Source organism: Danio aesculapii, chromosome 17 (genome assembly GCF_903798145.1).
Source record: "Danio aesculapii chromosome 17, fDanAes4.1, whole genome shotgun sequence".
Classification (NCBI taxonomy): domain Eukaryota; kingdom Metazoa; phylum Chordata; class Actinopteri; order Cypriniformes; family Danionidae; genus Danio; species Danio aesculapii.
In genome coordinates, this window is record NC_079451.1 from 20,094,926 (window position 1) to 20,119,417 (window position 24,492).

Here is a 24,492-nt window from a genome sequence, read left to right on the forward strand (position 1 = left end):
TATATATATATATATATATATATATATATATATATATATATATATATATATATATATATATATATATATATATATACTAAATTAGGTTATTATTAACATGTCTTATACCAGTATATGGTTATCATTTCAGAACTACATTGACTTTAATGATGTCTGATGTCCTTTTATTGCACCAAATGCCGATTGTATGTTAAATATGCTGGCTGGTAGATATAATAGGTAAAGCTGATGCTATTGGATGTGGTCAGACTTACATAGAGTTTGTTTGCTTTCCCCAGGTGCCACGGGACAAGAGAACAATATCCCAGCAAAAGACTGACGTCCTGGGCTCTGATGTGGATCCCAACAAAAGGTGAAGCTCTCATCAAAGATGCCTTAGTCAATGCCAGTTTTTTCTCTCATACTGGGAAGATGAGACCCTACATTTTCATTATTCTGTATTATGGTTGCAGTAACTATTGGCCACATTTATAACATCAATGTGAACAGCTATGCAAGAAAATCAGATCTGAGAAAAAAAATCTGATTTGAGCACTAAGCCTTGTGTGAACATGGCCTAATAGATTAGAAAATAGTAATGGGTCATTTAAGGATGCAAGAGTGAATTCCATTTGTTCTTCATATTTAGAAGTTGAGATCTTACTATTAAATTTTCAATATTGGTGCTGGAGGTTTGAGTTATAATAGGTAAAGAAGATAGTTGCCAATTACTGATATCTTTGACCTGTCATGTTTGTTTGCCCAGCATGCAGAAGCTTAGTATCAGTGACCTCAATTTGAAGTGCTTTTTTCAAAGTATTTGAAGTGCTTCAAACATGTTTATGTGCATGTTTAATGGTGCTGCACTGTTTAAAAGTATGTAATGATACAGTAAAATCATACTAAAGAAGAAGAACAATAAAGTTTAACCTATAATTAGGCCCACACGGAATTTGCACACGCAGAAATCCACAGATTTCCGCAGATTTTTAGCCCATCATTGAGTTTATATATTTACTTGTGGTAATGTGTGTACATTTATATTTATTCAGTTCTTTTTATTAATTTCGGTAATAATATTCACTAATGTGAAAATGTTTATTTGATTTAACTACAATACAGTTTGTGAAGTAACTTGTTTAGTCTTTTAGTAGAGATATAAGAGACTTGCTTTGTTTACCAAATAAGAGGTTCTAACTGTATTCACATTGTAAACATTACATAAAAGTTAAAAAGCTATTATTTTTTATTTTATATATATATATATATATATATATATATATATATATATATATATATATATATATATATATATATATATATATTATATATATAAGTTTTTAGTTACGACACTCCCAAAATAAATCAGCAGATTTTTTACAAAATTCTCAGCAGAAATAGCAAAAAATGTCTGCAAATTCAGTCTGGCCCTACCTACTGTATAACTACAGATAACTAAACGTTAATATTGTATGTTTTGTTATTTGGGACAAAGATGATACATCAATTCTGGTGTCCACATCAAATTAAATTCACAGATAGGATTTTATATAAGTAAACAATATGAAAAGTAAAAGTCAATAAGTAAATAAAATGAAAGTAAATGGTCTACTTTAATGTTTCACATAACCTTTGTGAAAATAAAAACTAAAGCAAAGTGAAATAATGTTCCACTGTCATTCAGTGTAATATGAAATTATAAATTAATATTATAAGTATTCCTATTAAAGTTCAGTTAAAGTTTAAATGCAGTTTTAATTAAAAACATATTGCTGAAAAATGAGTGAAACAGTGGCAAAGTATTAAGATTTAAAAGGACAATTAATGAGAGAGTTAGTAGAGGGTTAGTTCACCTCAAAATTAATCTTTCACTCTAAATCAGGGGTGGGCAAATTCTGTCCTGAAGGAACGGTGTCCTGCACAGTTTAGCTTCAACTCTAATCAAACACACCTGAACATGCTAATCAGTGTCTTCAAGATCACTAATTATCTATAAGCAGGTGTGTTTGATCAGAGTTGGAGCTAAACTGTGCAGGACACCGGCCCTTCAGGACCGAGTTTGCCCACCCCTGCTCTAAATAGATCATTTACTTCACACTCAAGTGGTTCTTAAGAGCTATAAATTTGTGTTCTCTTTTGAACACAAAAGACGATATTTCGAAGATCTTTATAAACCTGTAACCATTAGTAGTAGGACAACAATATATGGAAGTATATGAATACAATGGAAGTCAATGCTATCAGTATCCAACATTCTTCAAATTAGCACCTTTTGTGTTCAAAAAAAGGAAAGAATTTCAAGTAGAGTAAGCGTATATGTTAAAATAATTTCAATTTTTGTGTGAACTATCCCTTTAATTAAAATCTTTTAATCTGTCACTAAAATGACTCATGTTCTAACTACGCCTGACATGATGTTTTAGTGTATTTTACTATTGTTTTAGTGGGTATCTTCTACAAAAAGAAAAAGTCATACTTCATTGCTCAGGACAATACATCTAATACATTTTCGATGATTAAAATCCCATTTTCATTGATCAGGAACATGTTGACCCCTCTCCAAGAGACATCTATGCAGCTAGGGGACAACAGGATCCAGGTTCTGAAAGGGGTCCCCCTAAACATCGTCCTGCCAGGGAACCAACACGCCCAGGACAAGAGAGGTCTCTTTCCCAGCCCTGACACTACAGTGACTGTGTCCATCGCTCCTGTGGCAAGCAACTCAGTGAAAACCGAGGGTCCATCACATGGTTTCTCAGTCACTGTCCCGAACCCCCACTGCGCAGAGCCAGACAGTCACACGGTGGTGTTCGACCGTCAGCTGCCCCACAACCAGTTCAGCCCAAACACACAGCCACGCACACCAGACTCCACCTTCCCAGAAAACCCAGATGTAAGTTTTAAGTCCTGTATTTCACTGCGGTTTTTAATTTCCCGACTTATTGTCAGGTTCTGTCCCATATTTAACTTTTCTTAAAAAAAAAACCTCATCGGCGAGATTTAAAAAAAAAAATTAAATAAATCAATGATACACTCTCTGAAATAAAGCTGTGAGAGTTGTCACTGCACTTATATATATGATCAATATAAGCAGTGCTGGGCAAAAAGACATTCAAATGTATTTTAAAATAAAATACTAAGTACCTTCTTTTATACTAAAGATACATAACATTTCTTTGCAAATCTTCCATCAATAGACCTATTTGATCAACTTATTCCCCATGCTGACTTGGTAAAGTAAACAATGCTTGATAGCAAATGTGGCCAGTAAAATTGCCATAATCTCTGTACAATGATTATCCAACCTCATAATATTTTAAAAGGGCGTTAAATAAAAAGTCCATTTAAATTTTTTGTTCACAGAATTTTTCAGAAATCTAGTTTTTCTGCTATCGAACTCTTCAACACTCAATGTTAAATCTGTATTAGGAGTTCTTGATTATTAAATATTTGTGTTTCATATGCTTAGGGCTTTCATCTTTCCTCTTCATTAACTATATAGTGTACCTACTGATCAACTCCTGCATTTGAAACAGCCAATGAAGTATCGTAGGAATCGCCACTGTAGGACTTATTTTCATGGTGTTTGTTTTAAGGACAAACATTTGGCATCAGGAATCCATCCAAAACTACTATTATTTGTACAGTATACTCTTTCTCCTAAGATTATTTCAATTCTTCTTTAAATGGATGAGTCAATAACAGCGGTGCATTTATATGTCTTGATGTAGATTTCTTACAAAGTATTTTACAGTATTTTAAAAACACAAGAATAAAAGACGCTAAAGTATTTTGATCCAACATATTAAGCCATTTTCATCAGCCCTATCAAATACAAATGACAAAATCCTAATAAAAACCGCCCATCCCTGAATATGAGTCACAACAGCATATTTTTATGTTAGTAAGAACTTATTAAATTAAGTTAGTGTTTTATCTATCTTAGTATTTTTTTATTTTACAAGCCATTAAGTCTGTATGATGTAATTTAAGTTAAAATGACTTATAAGGTTAATTGAATTCAACTTCAAAATATACATATTTGTATCTAATGTATCTTATATTATATATACATCAAAGGTACATATTATTTAGTATCTAAAAAGCACGAAAGGGAACTGCTTGACATTTTTAGATACTAATATGTATCTTTGAGATACCAATATATGGACCTTTCATGTACAAATCTTTTGAAAAGGTACTACTCCAGTGACAGCTTCTATACTGTTTTACGAGATGTAGCCCACAAGTGTCAAATCCAGTACCTGGAGGGCCGCAGCTCTGCACAGTTTAGTTCCAACCCTGCTTTAACAAACTTACCTGTAGGTTTCAAACGAGCCTGAAGGACTCGATTAGTTTGATCAGGTGTGTTTAATTAAGGTTAAAGCTAAACTGTGCAGAGATGCGGCCCTCCAGGAACTGGATTTGACAACTGTGGTGTAGCCAATCATACTATAGTATGTTTAAAGATAAAATGACCATCACTTTTCCTAATTATTTTTAGGCCAATCAATCCTACATAGTCATTTACAAATCTCGAACTGCAGTATGCTTAAAATGGGTATTCAATGTTTCATATTCATCTTCAATGAGATGTTAATCATAGAAGAAATGTGGAGGATGTGATCAGATAACTGACAGGCCATGTAACTAAGCAACAGAAAGGTCCATTGATGACAAAGTACAGTGTCCTTATTAAAAAAAACACGTTGCCTTAAAAGTGACAAGCTGACTTTACTTAAAAAAGTGAGTCAACTCATACCTCGGAACAGTTAGGTTGACATACCTTAATTTGTATAAATATGCACATAGTTTACTTACTTAATAATTGTAAGGCAATCGGTTTACTTTAAGTAATGTAACTAATAGCTTTTTACAGCGTATGTGTGTTTTCTGCACTAAACGAGGAAGCCATTTTGGACATTGTAAATGTACACTGTAAAACCCAACTGTAAACTTTATCAAATAAAACAAGTGTAGTTAACTTAAAATGTACTGAAAGTTAATTCTATTCATTTGAAAAGAGTTTTGAACTCAGTGTTGAAGGTAATGAGTTAATTAAATACCTCATTACTTCAACTTAAATGGAGTAAGTTCACAGTACTCATATAGATTAGTTTTTTAACTCAAATGATTTGTAGCAATTAGTTTCCTCAAACGGTTTGAGTTGCCTTAACTTATTGGGGTTTTACAGTACTCAGTTGGTTTGAGTTCTCTTCATTTATCGGGTTTTACTGTGCTCAAATCGCTTAATTTACTCAACTGAATTAAGTTCACAGTACTCATTAGGATTAGTTTTTGAACTTAAATGGTTTGTTGCGATCGGTTTCCTCAAATGGTTTGAGTTACCTTAACTTTTTAGGTTTAACAGCGTAAGACAAAAGTAAACTGCAGAATGGCCTCAAATAAAACATCATGTAATATATAAAACATTATATTTAGCTCAGGAAAGAGAGTTATATCCACTACACACATACAGGACAGAGAATCAATGGTTCTGAGAAATCTACCTGTCTCCCACCCTCACACAATGCTTCGTTATCCTGCCAACTCTAAGGACATTGTTGTATTAAGCCCCCTCCCGATTTTTATTTGAACATGCCAAAATGGCAGCTAGCATGTCATTATGCCATTGTCTCTCTTACACAATAAAGTGCTGTATTTTCCTCTCACATAATAGCCAGTCCTTTTCTCTCTCTCTCTCTCTTGTTCTCTCTCTCTCACTGATTCCTGCTCGACCTTCTCTCTTTTTTTCTAAACCTGGAGGGAGGATTTCCTTAGAAATGATATAGTCCCTTGCACACACAGGGAAGCAGGGAGAGCCGTTTTGTTTTTTCTTTGGCTTAGCAATCAGCTTTCTCTCGCTAGTTGACCGCTGGTTTGTTTGCGCTAATGCCAGGCCCTCTTGCCCCTCTTTTGTGTCCAATACAGGTGTTCTCGTTCCCAGGGGATCTCCAGTTACGCATGGGCCCCATCACACAGGACGACTACGGCACTTTCGACACAGTGTCCGGGTAAGCCAGAGCCTCATTCCTGTAAATTATCAGTCTGCCAGGAGTGTGCAAACAGTTTAAATAGGGTCACAGGCGCATCCTGACAGGTGCTCAAAAAGGCCCGTGGGTAAATGAACGTCAGCCTACAACAAATATTACAAGCGGCCTCTTCCGTGTAAATGTAAACAGGGAAATTGACGTGGGTGTATTTGGTGTGATGGTGCAAATATGTGTTATGTGACCCCTTCTTTTGTCTGTTTGGTCAACAGGAATAATTTTGAATACATATTAGAAGCCTCCAAGTCACTCAGACAGAAGTCCGGTGATGGCACCATGACGTACCTCAATAAAGGCCAGTTTTATCCAATCACACTCAGGGAAACCGACAATGGTAAACTGCTGCAGGGGCCCATCTGTAAAGTCAGGGTAAGAGGATATGAAAATAGGATTTTTTTGTTGTTTATTTTTTGCCCCAAACTGCCTATCCACAACTAAAGGTTGGATTATACTTCTGCGTTGAGTGATTGGCGTGATCCATGGCGCATGCCTTGCGTATAGCAGTGCATTTATACTTCTGCGTGCTGTTTGTGTTGCTTCTGGAACGCTTGCTGGCAGTGAGGATTTTATGTTCCTCTGTAATGAGTTTCTTAGCTGGTGTTTTGTTTTTTCTAAACGCTACCTTATTGTACAAGTAGCTAAAACTCGTTCATTCTGAGGCAGGGACTGGCAGACATTTAACAACATTAATCATAAGGTAAACACAAAACAAAAGTTTCCATCTGGAGCTCCTTTACAGGACTCGACACTTGTAAACACTCGCTACATTATGCTCGTGGCTCTCAGCACTGCCCACACTCATCACAGCTACCCACCCTGACCAATCACAGAGCATGCACTACGCGTCGTCGCGACGTGTTGTTACATTTTTTGAGAGGTGTGTGTCAGTGTCAGGCACGGCAAAGGCTATACAACCGCAAGCAGGCTGCGCTGGATTGTGCGCTTTACGCAGAAGTATAAATCAGCCTTAATACATGCATGTAAACATAAATACACTGTAAAAATGCTGCCACACAAACCCTTAATGTTGTTTCAAGTGGATTGAACATAAAACAATTAAGTTGCCCCCCAAAAAATCTCAAAAATTGTCATGTTTCAGCTCATTTAAAGTAAGTTGTTTGAACAAGCATTTTTGAGTGTGTATAAATGTCCTGAAATTGAAATGTTTTCTTCCTTTTTATTTTATTTATTTATTTTATTTTTGCCCTATATAATGCATTTATATATAGGCTACGTTGTAATTTGCCACAGCTAAATGCAATGAACAAAGATCCTAGAAAAGTAATTGATACAAAAAACATTGTTAGACACTTTAGCCAAACTGCAGAGTGAATTAATGTTTTTTTAATAGAATATTGAAATATATCCAATAACATAGCATTTTTTATTACAGTAGCAGAATAATTAGTCTCAAAAATACATTTACATTTATGTTATAATATAAATATTACAAATTATTCTCAGAATATACATGAAACTTCATTTAACAGTTAATTTAAAGAGTTACCTAGGGAAAACTCAAACATTTACTTACGGTCTGTTACAGTTTGTTCTACCCAACGCTATCTCATGACAATTCGTAACTTTTTGATTAAGTGACTAATTCGTAAAAAAAAAATGTATGATCTCATTTGTGCAATTTAGTATGATTTGCTAATCCCCCAATGATGGTTGGGTTAAAATCGTACATTTTCTTAGGACTCGTACAAATTCAAACGAATTAGCCGCAAAACTGACAAAACGTAAAATAGTTACGTTTCCTAATGAAATCAGGCTGTTCTACATGTCTTACTGTATGTCTGCAGTAAAGATTGAAAAAGGGTTTAAAATAAATCAGTGTACAAATTAAGACAAAATGTTATTATAACTCCCGTGTTTGCATGAATTTCCTCTGCGTGCTCCAATTTCTCCCACAATCCAAAGAGATGCGTCATAGGTGAATTGAAAAAACTAAATTGGCCGTAATGTATGAGTGCATGTGTGAATGTGAAAGTGTATGGGTGTTTCCCAGTACTGGGCTGTGGCTGTAAGGGCATCCATTGCGTAAAACATATGTCGGAATAGTTGTCGGTTCATTCCGCTGTGGCGATCCCTGATAAATAATGAACTAGCAGAAGTAAAATGAATGAATGAACTTGTCCATTATTAATTTCCACATTCATTGATAATCTTTAATAACACAGTAGGTTAGTGAGAAAAGTAGAAAAGTTAATGTTTTCTTATTTAAGGTAATGCCATAATCCAAATACTTTACGAATATCAACTAAATTACTGTGATTTATGTGTGTTTTATGTCATGTTTTGTTTCTCAGAGTGTGGTGATGGTAGTGTTTGGAGAGGAGAAATCCAGAGATGATCAACTGAAGCACTGGAAATACTGGCACTCAAGGCAGCACACAGCCAAGCAGAGATGCATTGATATCGGTGAGAGGACAGCTCTGATATCTCTGTGCTTTACTGGGGCCTGGAGTAGCGTAGTTTAGGGTGGAGTAAACCAGTGCAGACAAACTGGACACAGAGGGGCTGCAGGTGGTGGACAACACAATAGGTCAAGGGGAGAGCCTTCAATACACAGCAAATGAAAGATGAGCATTGTAAAGCATGAAAGGGCACACGACATTATCATGCTTTCAATGAGAGTCAACTTCTGAGGGAAATACTTTGAGACGTGATGTTATAATATGTCTATTATAGCAAATGTATGAACTTTTTGATGAATTAATTGTTTAAAACGTTTGATTTTATTTTTTTTTAAAGCTCAATTTATAGTGAAGACTAAAAGCTGAATGTTTTAGGGAAAGTTTCTTGCAAAATTTAGAACAAATAGTTTCTTAAAAGTGCATTAAAAGTTGTCTAGTCTTTAATTACCATAACAATATGATTTATACATTAATTTTGAGCTGTTTTTTCTGAAGTTGTTTGTCCAATATGACCCCTTTCAAATGTTTAAGGGGAAAACAATATTTTATTTTCTAACATCTTATATGTCAGATTTATTTATTTATTTTTGGTCAAAATATATTTTATGTATTCAATATTCTTATTTTTGTCTTTAAGATTTGTCTTTAAGATAAATATGAAACGGACAATTATTTTATTTTGCTGTACATTTATTTTTTGTATGAAACCATTCAGTTGTCTCTCTGTTAATCACACCTCTCTTATCTTTCACAGCGGACTACAAAGAAAGTTTCAACACCATCAGTAATATTGAGGAGATTTCATACAATGCCATTTCATTCACATGGGACATCAGCGAGGAAGCAAAGGTAAAGGCATTTTTGGACAACTGTAACATTATTTTACTTAATTTAAAATATGTTTTAAAAAGTCAATTAACACAGTGCACTGTTAACGATTTTTGTAAATTAGACAGTATTTAACTGTAATATGAATGTAATTTACTGTAGGATAGTTACGCAGTATGTAACTGTATTTTAAACTTGCTTTGTAAAAGGTACTGTTTATTTTACAGTAAAGATATACATACAATACTGAAAATAAACATACAGTTTAAATGATGCTGTAAATACAGTATTTTTGCTGTAATTGATTTACAGTAAGTCACTGTAGATTTTACATGAAATTGTTAACAGCGTGTGATTCTTGGCTGTTTTGCATTTATCTACATTTTTAAATGGCATTTCAGCTTCTGATGTTGAAAGTCAACTTCTGATCTTGAAAATGTAACTTTACTGACATTTTTAGTAGTCTAAAATACTATGTTGTATAATAAATGCTATGTATATTTTTAAATCAATAACAGAAAAAATACTGGCACCTCGTTTACGTGTTTTTTACTCAAAGAAATGTGGCAAATTTCACAATATACACGTAAAACCAACAAAAGATAGATTTAAACAGACCTTATGCCACTTCAGGGTGGAACTGAAAAAAATTTACAGAATAAACTGTATATTCCGCATCTTGCAACAGATGGCTGGCTGAGAACGGCTCCTTAAAGCCCATCACACACCGGACACACGCCACATCTTTTATAGTTCTAAACTTTGTTTTCTGTGAGTGTACGCACACCTGTGCAGCCATTCAGCATTTGTCCGTGTTGCTCAGCAACTTAGAAAACAGTGTAATATATGATGTGGTGTGATGGGCTTTAGTCTCTCTTTCGCTCCCTTTTTCATAATAAGAGTCCCACATGCATGGTTAGTTAACATAAATAGATACAAAATATTTTTTCATCTCACTAGGAAATGTTGTGACTAATCAAATACAGCCAGAGGCTTGCATGTTAATAATCCCATGAGCAACTGTGTTTTGTTCTGATTGGCCTATTTTTTACTGGGATTTTACAGTAATGGGATTTACATGACAATGAGGAAACAATGTTGTTTAAGGCTTATGGTAAGTCCTTACCATGTACTGAACTCTTTTTATTCAGGTATATCAAGGTTTCTATTATATGACACCTTTAATGATTTGTTAAAGTGTAGTGGACAGATTCAATCCTGTGCTTTTAATTAATTAATTTATTTAATCTCAGATTTCTGAGTATGCCTTTTGTGCAATGTGGATAAAGACTCATGAAAGAGACATGACCTTTTTTAGGAAAAGTATGACTCGAAGATTTACGCTGAATATAGTCACATTGAGTACACAAACAAAGGGTTTATTCTGACAACACAAACAACGTCCTGCAAAATATCAGGTGTCATTGTGACTAAAGCTGGTGTTTTCCATCACCAACACAGTTCCTTCAGTTCAGTCATCATCAGATAAAGACGCTTGACTCGGGGAAATGAATGTTGTTTGAGGTGTAGGTCTGTGTTGCAGCCTGGCAGAGTTACTTTGTACTCAACTTTGGGTTTATGGGGAGACGCGCCCAACACTGGCATGGGGAATGAGGAAACACTGATGGGGAGCAGTGAACAGTCTGACAACTAAAGGAATCCAGCTAGACGAGTGAGTCCTGACTGGTCAGGTTAAACCAGTCTCAATGTGACAAACAGATTTTGGTAGAAATCTTCCTTTACTTTGTTTTTGTAAGCCGAAAGTTATATTTGAGAAATAGGCTTTGCATGGATTAATTTAATTACAGTCCTCAATTAGCTGCTTTAAGGTAAACAATCCATAGTTTTAAAATGTTGTCCTATAACCAGGATGCAGATCATGAGATACGCGCGCTCATCCGTGTGCACAGTCTCGTGAGCGCCACTGTTTGCAGTCTTCGAGGTGGGCGTGGTTTAGACAGATTCAGAGAAACAGAAGATGGAGAGACCGAAAAGACAAGATCTTGAAGGGTTTTGGAAAGGAAGGCTTTAATGTTGTTTTTGCGTCCCCTAGTGGACCTTTGGAGAAAATACAGGTATTGAGTGAAAGCTTGTGCAAATATTTGACGATTTCTTGAATGGCTGGTCTGTTTGTTTTTAATTGTTATTCTCGTTATGTCTCGGGCCTTTTGTTAATAATGAAGTATTGAGCAAGATTTTTGAGCTGTCAGTAAAAGTACATTTTTTCTTGGGTTATATATATTGGGTTATATATATATATGAAAATGTTTCTTTCTTTATCATTTTTTTACAGAATTTACAGTAGACTTTTACATTATAATAATGTTTACTTTAAATGCAATTTGTTTACCAATCAATCGATCAATCAATCAATCAATCAATCAATCAATCAATCAATCAATCATATCAAATCTTAAAAATTATTATAAAAATGATAATGATTTCCACAAAAACGCTTAAAATGCAACATTTTGTCAAGAATTATAATAAGAAATGCTTTTTTTGAGAAGCAAATCAGCATATTATGATTATTTGGAAGCATAATGTGACATTAAAGACAGCTCTGCCATCTCAGTAATAAATCACATTTACAAATTAAAATATTAAAAATTAAATTCAAATATAAAGCTGTTTGAAATCGTCTTAATATGTAACATAATAATGTTTTTGATACATTTGGATAAAAGCTAAATAAATGTTTTAATAGGAGCAAAATAAACAGCTTTAAAATAATTTCACATCGACGCCTGAAAACAAAATTACAATTTACTATTATTTACAATGTGTTCATTTAACTAGTTTTAAAACTTTCTAATTAGCTTAACTAGCTTTAAAATTCCATAATTTGTATTGAATTATGTAGACATATAATAAATCAAGTTTTGTTTTATATGGAAAAGCAGATGTAGAATGCTCAAGCAAAACCCTCACAGTACACTCTCAGAAATAAAGGTACAAAAACTGTCACTGGGGTGGTACCTTTTCGAAAGGTACACATTTGTACCTAAAAGGTCCAAACTAATACCTCAGGGATACATATTACTACCTAAAAATTACAAAATTGTACCTCTTAAATGTTTTAGGTACTAATATATACATTCAAGGTACCAATACAGACCCTTTAAAGTACAAATGTGTTCCTTTTGAAAGGGTACCACCCCAGTGACAGCTCTTGTACCTTTATTTCTGAGTGTAATGTAATTATACAGTGTTGCCAAAAGGAGGCGACAATACAAAATAATTGTCATCACAGTCAGGTTGTCCCTTTGTACTTCAGATGAATGTTTGTTCCTGCTTGCTCTTTTTAATTCGCTTACAATTGAAATTGAAAATGTTACCACAAAAAAACATAAGAGCACATCATGAGTTTGCCAAGTACGATGCGATCCTGGAACATCTTTTTTGTTCAGCAGTGTAATCTATACATATTACCGACCCCTAAACCCAATCATAACTGTAAATTACACCCAAAATCAGAGGGAAATAATAGTTGGATAACAATCATGTAGAAGTGCATAAAACTAACCATGAGCCTAAACTTAATATAAACTGTAAACGTAACCCTTAATTCTGATTGGCTGATTGGAATGTTTGTTCCAGAATCAATATAGATGTTAATCCAGGAACATGTCCTACTTGGTGAAATCACGTAGGAGGAAAATAACCACACCAGGAAGCTGCAGTTTAGCAGTGATCAAAGGTTTATCAATCAATGCTGAGCTGAAGAGTTTTTGTAAAAACAGCAATGAAGGAAAGCCCTGTCAGTCACTGATGAAAAATACTATAGTTAATTAAGCTGGATTGGTGAAAATTTCTGTGGAGCTGTTTTGTAGTTAAACTAAATTGAGGAATTTTGCAAAATTAGCACGGTCTGAATGTCTTTATACCACAAGAGCAGTCTTATCAGTTTTCGCTTGTTTACACCTGGTGGAGAATGCTAAGTGAAGTTTATATATAAACCAATTTCGAGAGGATCACATGCTTATGATTGACTGCGGCTGGTCCCGCATTAGCTAATGCATGATCCACCATGATCTTACCTTAGCCATCTTTGTTTTTCGAATCCCCCCTTCCACCCCTACTCCTTCCCTTTCCTTGACAGGGTGACTTGGAGGCCCAGTGGTTGGCACCGTTGCCACACAGTAAGAATGTCACTGGTTCAAATCTTTACCTGGCCAAGTTGACATTTTTTGCTCGGAGTTTACATATTCTCCCTGTATTTTTGCGGGTTTTCCCAGCCTCTCCGGTTTCCTCCCACAGGCCAAAAAACATGTAACATAAGTAAATTGTCCAAACCAAATCGACACCATAGACAAGGGATTAATCAGCAATATTTGTCTCCATAGTTATTCATAATTCGCGTTCACTATTAACAAGCAGGAAAGTTCTCGAGACCTATACCTGAGCTCAAATTCCCCTCTCGCCCTGCAAACAGGAGGGAGCCCCAGGTTTGAGGATCTCATGAGCTCAGGGCTCTCTCCCGGGACAGCATGCCAAACACACTTTATAATCAATCATCAGCAAAGTGTGAACTCTTGAATACAGATGTTACGAGAATTTGAAACATGTTGGGTTTTTCATTTTTTATCACATTTTGACATCATAGGTAGGCCTACTTTATATGTAAATATGTATATTTTTGTAAATTGTGTGAGCCTATTTAGCAAAACAGCCAAATCAGAAAAGGGGGCAAAATGGATGAGACATATCAAAACACAAGGTGTAAATGGGAATGTATCTCTCATCAGTTTATAATACAACCAATTTTGCTTAAAATGGTTTAGACTAAATGTCTTGAATCATCCAACTTCCCATTAGTAATCAGATTGATGCAGAAGCATCTTAAACGGATATTTTATACAAAAAAGAACATTTCTTCATTTACTCACACTCAATGAATCTATAATTTCAAGAGTTCACACTTTGCTGATAATCAATAAAGGCATTGGCATGCTGTCCCGGGAGAGAGCCCTGAGCTCGTAATATCCTCGAGCCCGGGGCTCCCTCCCGTTAGAAGGGCAAGAGGGGAGTGCGAGCTCAGGTAGGTTTCGAGAACTCCCCTGCTTGTCGCCGTGTAAGAAGTGTAAACTAAGGTTGTCTTGGGTGATAATTTGGTTTAGTCGATTTGCTATGGTGTATGTTTTTGAATGGTGGGAGGAAACCGGGGAACACAGGGGAAACCCACGCGAACACGGGGAGAACATGGAAACTGCACAGAAACTCCAACTGGCCCGATTGGAGGTTAGACCAGCGGTGTTCTTGCTGTGAGGCAACAGTGCTAGCCACTGGGCTACCATGTTGCCCTATCGGAAAAAAGGGTGGGAAGTAGGGGTGGAAGGGAGGGGGAAACTTAAAGACGAAGATAACAGGAGTGAAAAACTCTGGTTATATATAATTCTTCCGTAATCATCTAATAGGGCAGATACCGGAGTTAGTGAGGCGCCAGCAGTGTTGATCATAAGCATGTGATCCTCTCAAAATTAGTTTATAAATAAACCACACTTAATGAATTTTGTCTTATTTTGATCCAAAAACAAGTCATTTGAATTCCAAAATAAATAAATAAATAAATAAATAAATTCAATGGCTGTTTCTTCAGTATATCTTCCTTTGTATTCAACAGGTTTGGAAAAATTTGGGGATGAGTAAATAATGACAGAATTATTATTTTGGAGAAAACTATCCTTATAATAGCAGGTGTGCAGTAAATGGGGCCAGAAAGCAACCACCATGTCTGTACCTAAAGAGATCATTCTTATTAATTCCTACTTACTAATTACTCGTTGTCAAGTGGTGCAATCTTTCTTCTGTTGAGAAGACATATATTTTTAATGTTTCCAGCTTTCTTTAAAATATCTTCTTTTGTGTTCAACAGATGAAATAAATATGTTCAGTTTTGGGAGAACTGTCCCTCTAATTCTATTCTATTCAGCTTTTGAGATTTCAGCACTACTTATTATTTTGCATTTAGGGCTGCAGTATTCTCTATGAAATTGATTTGCATTAAATAACTTGAACACCTCTCTCTCTCTCTCTCTCTTCCTCCTCAGATCTTCATCTCGGTGAACTGCCTGAGCACAGACTTCTCGTCTCAGAAAGGAGTGAAAGGCCTGCCGCTGAACATACAGATTGACACCTACAGCTACAACAACCGCAGTAACAAGCCCATCCACCGCGCTTACTGCCAGATTAAAGTCTTCTGCGACAAGGGTGCCGAGCGCAAGATTCGTGACGAGGAGAGGAAACAGTCCCGGAGGAAGGGCAAGTGTCCTGACGTCAACCCTCCTTTGGGAAACTGTAAGCACAAGCTTTAGGCTTTTGCTTTTAACTGATGCAATGGTGGTTTGTAGTAGAAATAGAACCCTAGAGCCCTGGAGAGTCTTGTTTTTTAACTTTGTCCTTGTTCGTTTTATGCAGTCGGGGCAGATGTCAAGGTGCCTCTCCTGCACAAGCGCACAGACATGACACTTTTCAGGACATTGACGGATTTCGAGACGCAGCCTGTCCTTTTCATCCCCGACATCCACTTCTCTACCTTCCAGCGACATGTGAGTGCCAGTCATCAAGTTTTTTTTTCGTGCACAAATTTAGCAAATATAAATATTAGAGATTCATTTTAAGGGATAGTTCACCCAAAAAGAAAAAATCTGTCATTATTTACTCATCTTTTACTTGTTTAAAAACCTGTTTAACTTTCTTTAATCTGTTGAATGCAAAAGAAGATATTTTGAGGAAAGTTGAAAGCCTGTAACCATTGACTTCCATGGTATTTGTTTTTTCCTACTATGGAAGTAGGTGGTTACAGGTTTTCAGCATTCTTCAAATTATCTTATTTAGTGTTCAACAGAAGAAAGAAAATCATAAAGGTTTGAAATCACATGAGGTTGAGTAAATAGTAAGCAAGTTTTCATTTTTGGGTGAACAATCCCTTTAATTGCTGTTTACTATGTGATTTCTCGGAAACAATTTAGGATCAGTAAAGTGTGTAATATTTTTACGCACCAAAAAAGATTTTGATGTTTACAGCTTCTAGCACACTAATAAATCTCAAATGCGCAGTGCTCTACAGGTTTATGCAGAGTGCTATTGTTTGGTCTATTGATGATAAGATATGAGAATCTCTGATAGTGCTCATTTGTGCAGCATGTGATCACAGTCATACTGCTTGAGTTTATTTTGAACTCAGTAACTCCTCAGTTTCTGGATTGCTTCTTACCGGTACTAAACTTGCTACGCTTTACATTAATAATCTAGAATCTTATCTGCTAAGTTTGACTAGAGACGGTCCATTCAGAAAAAAATAAGAGAGATTCGAGTAATGGGGGAAACTCTACAGAGAAAATTGGCTTTTGTTTAAACAGTTTATGAACTTTTCCCAATAAAAAATAGCATTTTAAGCGTGTAGATGAACTTATATTTTATGGGTTATTAAACACAGACGGTGTAAAAATCATGTGTAAACTCACTCAGCGGCCTGGAACATAAAGACTGTTGACGGATCAGTCCATCAGTGATCAAAGATGTATACATGCTTAAAAATATGCCTTATAAAGGAAATGTTATAATAAAAAAATCATAATAATATAATATTTTATAAGAAGAATAATTTAATATACTCAATTTTAATGATGAGACTGCAGTCCCATAATTACTTATTATTAATAATTTCTTTTTAATTTTTAATGATACAGTGAAGCCTGAAATTATTCATACCCCTGGCAAATTCTGACTTTTAATCAACCTGCAATTTATTTGGTTGTTGACTGGAAATGACACAGGCTTCACCCAAAAAATAATAAGACAATGTACAAAAGGAATCATTGTGGGGAAATAAATAAATAAATAAATAAATAAATAAATAAATAAATAAATAAATAAATAAATAAATAATAATTATATATATAACAGCTTTTATTTGCATTTGAACAAAGACTTTAAGTCAGAATTTGCCAGGGGTGTGAATAATTTTGGGCATGACTGTATACCATTAATAGCACTTTTCTTTTGTATGATCAGGCGGTCAACAAATATAATATAATTCTGTCCTGATAACTTTTTTATTTACGTATTATAACATTTATTATTTGAGCTTTTTATTAACATATTTTAATAAGCAATTACAGTCATATCTGTTGGAGCAATGCCAATGTAACAATATTTCAAACATTTTTATTATTTTATTGCCACAAAGGATATACGAAAGACTAAAGGTACATTAAAACATGCATTTATTATGCTTTTATTTTTTCATAATTATGTTTTAGGGTTTTTTTTTTTACCCTATTTTTGGGATTAGATAGTGGAGGACAGACAAAAAAGTATTAGCAGCAGAGAGAGGGGAAGGGTCGGCATAGGACCTCGAGCCGGAAATAGAGGTTGCTGTGAGCACCATGGTGCTTTCTATCAGCACACTTAACCACTAGGCTATTGGTGCCAATATACTTTTAATGTGCATAAAGTCACATTACAACATAATCAAAAGATTATCAAATAATGTATTGTTAAAATATTTTTCTACGTATTACAATGTCCATATAAGTTTAAGGAGTTCTTTTATGCACAAACAATTAATTACACATCCTGAGAACTATGATGAACAGTATGTTATGTCTGTTATCATCCTCACGTAAGTGTTGTTTTGGCATAAAAGCATACTGACATCATCACTCCAGTGCTCTTTATTGCACGGTAAGCACAGAAGACTGTAAGATTTCACAGAAACGGCAGATTGACATTGGGTCACCGTGACCAAGATGATGCAGTCAGTTGGAAAGAGTACAGTCATTTTCCTGTTATGAAATCTGGCATTTATGGCAAGGGCTTGGCTGTTATCAGAGAGTTCTTGGCAAGAGATCACATCCTGAGCCCAAGCATGGTTTCTTAACTAATCAAAACATGCATAATTTGCCATGCAGCTTTGTTTAGTGTGCCCTTTCCCATTGGGTTAGCAAACGGCATAAACATGAATTTTATTCAAATGTCTTTTAAATGTAAGGGTTTTTTATGCACCTGTCAAATTTAGAGATTTGGGGCTCTTGGGTTTTCATAATAATAATAATAATAATAATAATAATAATAATAATAATAATAATAATAATAATAATAATAATAATAATATAGATAGATAGATAGATAGATAGACAGACAGACAGACAGACAGACAGACAGATAGATAGATAGATAGATAGATAGATAGATAGATAGATAGATAGATAGATAGATAGATAGATAGATAGATAGAATGAATTTTTAGTTTTAGTCTTATCTAGTCTTAAAAGTGATGAGTTCCTTAAAGCGAGTAAACCAATCGCCTTAAAAGCAACAAGTTGACTTTACAAAAATAATGTAAGTAAACCCATTGTAACTTGGAACTGTTAAGCTGACTTAATTTTTATAATTATGCAAATTGTAATTTCTTTTTTAAAGTCAACTAATCCCTTTTTACAGTGTCAGACTATTTTAGCAAGTCTGTTTTCAAATAATTACTCTAATTATCACAATATTACATAATTGGTGCTTCATTAAGTCTACAAAGTCTACATTTAGCATCTATTGAGTTTAGAAGACACACTGGAGTCTGGAAGAGCAGATTTATTGTATTGTATGTCATTTTGCTAGATACAGAAAAACTGGGGAAAACAAATCTAATAAAAGTGTATTGGAAAAAAAGTGATTAGTTTACTTTTATTTATTTTTTAAAGTGAGTACAATTTGCATAATTATAAAAATTAAGTCAAATTAACAGTTCCAAGTTACAATGGGTTTACTTACATTATTTTTGTAAAATCAACTTTTTGCTTTTAAGGCAATCACTTTTTAGTGTACATTAAGTTTTTTATACTTTAATGTTTGTACATAACATGACTGATAATAAACATTATGTTTAGTTTAGTTTAGTTAAAATTTGACAGGACATACTAAAAAAAAAGTCTGCAAAATTGTTGCAAACAACTTATGTGTTGAATTAAAACGAACTAAATTTAACAATATTTGACTTAATTTGTTTGTTTGAATTCATCCCAAATAAATTGTTTACAACCATTAAGTAAATTCGAGGAATCATCTTTGAATAATTTTTTTAGGTCAGGGTATTGCAGCACAATTCCCTGAAATGCGTCAAACACACACTCGAAACAGTATTTGACTTATAAAAATACTAATATATAACATGATAAACAAACAAAGCAAAAAAACAAACATTATAAATTATAAGTTCTCTATACAGCAATTTACAAGGAATAAAGTAGAGTTCCTGACGTTTAGTTTTACTCCTGGATATAGCAAATGTCTTATGTCGCCGAAGAAGGTAGGATGACACTGGAGCCTTAGGCAGGAAACAATGCAGTGGTTATAAACTGTCGTTGAGTATTTTAATGAGAGTACTTATGGTGGCTTCCTCACACCTTTCACTCAGTGTTGGAAAAGTTGAAGTCGCAATACCTATTATCCGACAACATCACTTTTGGATCCTCTCTAACTCCTCATATTCATTCATTCATTCATTCATTCATTCATTCATATTCTTTTCGGCTTAGTCCCTTTATTAATCAGGCATCGCCACAGTGGAATGAACCGCCAACTACTTATATTTTACGATAAATATTTAAATACATCGCTGTCTGCAGTATTTTCTAAATTATTGAGCGAAAAAACTATTTCCAGTACTCCACTGTAAAAACATTTAAACTTAAATTTGTCAAAAAATAAACCCTGACTCATTGTTCAGAATTTGTCCTAGAAATGTATGCAAATTAGTTCATATTTAACAACTTAAATGTTGCATCTGTGGAATTCTGATCATAAATATTAGTTCACTTTTTTGTCCCTGTTCATCTGCAGTGTCTTTAAGCTTGGAAACCTCTTTATTTTCTTGGTAGAACCATTATTACTTTACCTTCCACCTTTGGCTTACAAACCTGATCAGTCATACGGCTAAACTGCACGTCTGCCATTCTGTAGGAAAGCAAATGTTTGACACTATCCTTAAACATGACCTTTGATCACCACTGCTTGTGTGACATTGAAAGCCAGAGCCAAAAATAAACCCTTCGGCTATTTACTCTTCACTAAAATCACAGAAAAAAAAAACGAGAACACGAAACATGAACTTTGCCACACTTTTCTGGTTTCACACAAATGAAGCCAGTTCAGACCTGTCAAAGGATCCTGATGTGCTTTTTATGCACTTACAGTATTATACGCTTCATCTGTGTTGATTTAAATTCTCCCTGTTGTTCTCTATGCTGTGGGGGTCCGAGAGCTTTTGGATTGAGTTTACATGCTGGACCCAAAAAGATCTGGATTTATGAAGCTGTAGTTACACATGTTAGCATGTACAGTATTAATGATTTAACCCTGTGGTCTGCAACAGGGGGTCTTGCATGAAGGGGATCTGGCAATCTTCAATGATTTTTATGGAGGGAAATGAAAGTTACAGTAAAGCTAAAGCCATACTGAACATTTATTCTATTATAGTAAAATATTTTAAGTAAGACCACATTGACTCTCCATTTTGAGCTTCATGATAAAGTATGTAAATATCCACTACAATTAAAAAAAGTCATCAAATTCAATTTCAATTAAAATTCATTAAAAAATTTATTTGAAAAATTTATTAAGTCATCAAATGGTCATCGATAGTTTTTTAATTTGTCTCACCAAGGTAAAAAATATAGTGAAAATAAACAATAATATTGGGGGAAAACTGACAAAGGTCGAGAATTTGGTCCAGAATTTTTCCCATACATGAGCTCATTTGTCCTATTTTGACTGCTATTGACTGATTTCATGCACTCGCCATTTTAAAATCAAAATCGAGGCTGCGGTGGGAAGGAACCCGGAAGACATTTATCATTTCACCACCTTCCAAGTGACCCGAAGGTCCGTTCTGAATGAATGGTGAAAATAGCAAACGTTTTCTTTCCCAAACACATTTTAGATTTTATTTATCAAACTCAAGTTAATGAACTGATTCTTTAACAATATTAGACTTGTCATGATAGTGAATTTCGGTACTGAAACACCGCTGATTAGCCATTGTGTTCACCAGTGCTCAACAGAAATGACTGTGATTGGCCGTGAAGGTCATCAGTTCACCAAACTCACCACTGTTTATTGAGTGCAAACACAGATGAACGATCCGCTGATGACTTGACTGATCTTCGCGACTCCAGTGTCTGTGTATCTGTGTTTGCACTCGGTAAAGAGCGGTGAACTGATGACCTTCAAGGCCAATCAGTCATTTCTGTTTCTGTTTCATTTCTGAATATTATGGCAAATCGGTGGTGTTTAGGAACACACTCAAAGGTGATTAAATGTTAGCGAGAAATGGACGTTTTTAAAATTTCAGTACCGGGACAACACTATTACAGACAACACAAGGGTGTGCTACAGAGGACTGCATTGTTTTATCGCTCCCCGGTTACATAGGCTGAAGCAGGGAAGCGGCCCCACGGTTTACCTGGTAGCATGAACTGAAGCCTAGGAGGACATTTAAGTGAATTACTCTTAAAGAGATGATTTAGTTTGATGCCTAATATGCTTTTAAATGTTTAAATTAAACTTAAGTGAATTATATTAAAGTGATGTTTACACCATCTCTGCATTTTGAAATCGCAGCAACAGCTGGAGGTTTGTAGTCCACAGCATTTTGTTGCAATATTTACAGTGCTGATCCTATACTTCTGGGTTTCATCCCACCTCAGCCTCGCTTTCGTTTTTTAAAATGGTGGCCGTGTGAAATATGCCTAATCTTTAATAGATTGTGAAAATAACCCATTGAAAAAGGCTTTAAGACCAAGCCGAATCCCGTGTTAACTTTCAGTACAGAATTTGGGACACAGAATTTGGCAAAGCCGTTCTGAAGTCACACCGCACTAAATTCGGCATTCCAAATTCTGACTGAGGACAGTTGAATGTGCTGGCCAGTTTGCTATTTGCCTAATAAATGATAATAGGCTACAGATTTTAATTTAAAACTTTAAAAGGGTCCAATTTTTTTCCTAATGATACATGATGTAATACGTTTGTATTTTAAAACTAAGTGCTGTTTTCATAATTCAGTTAAAAGTAGTGCTTAAAATGTCACTAAAATGCAGTATTTAAATCTCTAAAGTAAATAGAAAATGTCTGCAAAATGGTCCACGTTTTGAGAAAAAAGACCCCCCCCCCTTCACCAGACTGGCTACAGATCTGAAGTGTGTTATAATTTGTGGTGCTTTCTATTTGTGTGGAAACTTTTTAATGAGTAGAAACACCATATAAACAGTTTAAAAGTCTTTTTTGTAATGCAAATGTTTCCTTATTGTAAAATACTGAGGTAATTTATTAACGGATGTAAGCTACCCTGTAAAAATCCTGAAATGAGCAGTTCACTATGTTCTGATTTGTTGTTTTTTTATTTTTGTATTATTATTTATGGTTTTGAGTTACATTATAGGTCCTTGACCTTTCCTCCACCTTTTAATATTGAAATGTTTAAAAAACATATCTTTTGTTTTTATCTTTAAAGGTCCCATAAAATTAAAATATATATTTTTTAAATGTTAGTATCTGTATTATTATTGTTTTTAGGATATCTAGCTAGTGTGCTCCAAAACAGTGACAAAACTCGCATTTACAATATATAAAACTGATATAAACATGTAAAGCTTGTAGTTTGTCACTTCCGCCCAAATGGATCAACAGTTAAATTCACATCACCTCATACTTCATATTCTCATCGAATCTTGACCAATCAAATGCTTTATAGTATCTGATAAGCCCCGTCATCCTTCCAGACGCTTCTGATTTGCTTTTCATTTGATGCACTTCAGCTCAATCACTATCACTGGGAGAGCGGTGATTAGACTACTGGTTGTTGTTTTTTTTAAAGGGAGGAGCCACACTATAACCCACCCTCGTTCCATGTTTTGGTTGAGATTACGTCAAACATCGAATAAAATTGCATATTCCAAAGCACTTCGCGGAACCTTTAAAAGTTTGAAATTGTATATTGTCTGTTTTGGTGTTAGAAATTATGATACAAAAACATTGATAATAAACGGCAAGACTTGTTTCTAATTTTTTTATACAACATATTGTTTCAAACTACTATAATGTCAATAAAAATAAGAGTTAAGTTGTCAACATCGAAGTCCCATAATGCACTTAACATCATAATTAAACAGATAACACAGAAATAACATTCATTTTTCCATTTCAAATGTTTGTAAACGACTTGTTTTTTTTTTTCAGGCGTTCACAGCTGAGGATTCAGAGGAGGGGTGAGTTTCTGTCTCTTGTCTTCTTTGTGTTTTTTGTTAAGGACAATGTTTTCAAAAAGAGCGTAGAGCAAACTAGAGCTAAACGGCCTTTAGCTCTGCTGCTTCCAGGAAAAGCGTAGTTGCTGTTTGTCTGGTGTGTGTATACTGTATGTGTGTGTGTTTGTGTAATGATCTTCTCATCATCGCCTCCTTTCTCTATGAGACGGTGTGTGTGTGTGTTTTTCTGAGAAGTGCTTCTCATCTCTGTGTCTCTCCTTCAGCTCAGCTATGAAGAGATTACCTTATACTGAGGAGGAGTTTGGATCGCCTCCTAATAAACTGGCACGGATGGATGAGCCCAAAAGAGGTGTGTTTTTACTGGAACGGGGGTGTGTGTCATTTGTTTTGTCCCGGGCAGGTTTTTTTTAGGGAGAGATTTGTGTGTATTTCTCTGTTGTTGGCACTATAGTATTGGTGCTGTTATGGTGCAATGCCATTTGGTTGCTTGCGCGTAAACCACACACAAAAACACCCTAATTCAAAACACATTTGCTCTGAAAACATGTGGAAGATAGAAACATGTGGAAGATAGTTCAGAAGATGAGAGACCTATTTTAATTTTTTTTTTTTAAAGATATGCAAAATATTAAGATGTAATTGACATAACTGTAATAAATATAACTGAATAATTGTATTATTATTATGGATCATTATGAATAATAGTTAATAATAATAATAATAATAATAATAATAATAATAATAATAATAATAATAATAATAATAATAATAATATTAATAATAATAATAATTATTATTATTATTATTATTATTATTATATATACATATACATATATCCATACATACATACATACATACATACATACATACATAGAGTATTGTTACTTTTGTAGTAAAAATATAAAAACATATATTGTTTTTATTTGAAATATATATCTAATAATATCCAATATA

General features: G+C 34.5%; 1 protein-coding gene across 2 annotated transcripts in view; it reads left to right on the forward strand.

Moving 5' to 3' along the window:
• The window catches only part of grhl1 (grainyhead-like transcription factor 1), a 43,285-nt gene that overhangs the window by 5,339 nt on the left and 13,454 nt on the right, over positions 1-24,492 (forward strand). Inside the window, exons 3-12 of one of the 2 annotated variants that reach the window (XM_056476791.1) lie at positions 279-352; positions 2,521-2,872; positions 5,911-5,993; positions 6,242-6,398; positions 8,342-8,453; positions 9,204-9,298; positions 15,328-15,574; positions 15,695-15,825; positions 23,513-23,541; positions 23,802-23,887. In XM_056476791.1, coding sequence (XP_056332766.1) covers positions 279-352; positions 2,521-2,872; positions 5,911-5,993; positions 6,242-6,398; positions 8,342-8,453; positions 9,204-9,298; positions 15,328-15,574; positions 15,695-15,825; positions 23,513-23,541; positions 23,802-23,887 — 1,366 coding nt within the window. The remainder of the gene's footprint in view (positions 1-278; positions 353-2,520; positions 2,873-5,910; positions 5,994-6,241; positions 6,399-8,341; positions 8,454-9,203; positions 9,299-15,327; positions 15,575-15,694; positions 15,826-23,512; positions 23,542-23,801; positions 23,888-24,492) is intronic. The other variant, XM_056476792.1, reaches the window with a different exon arrangement.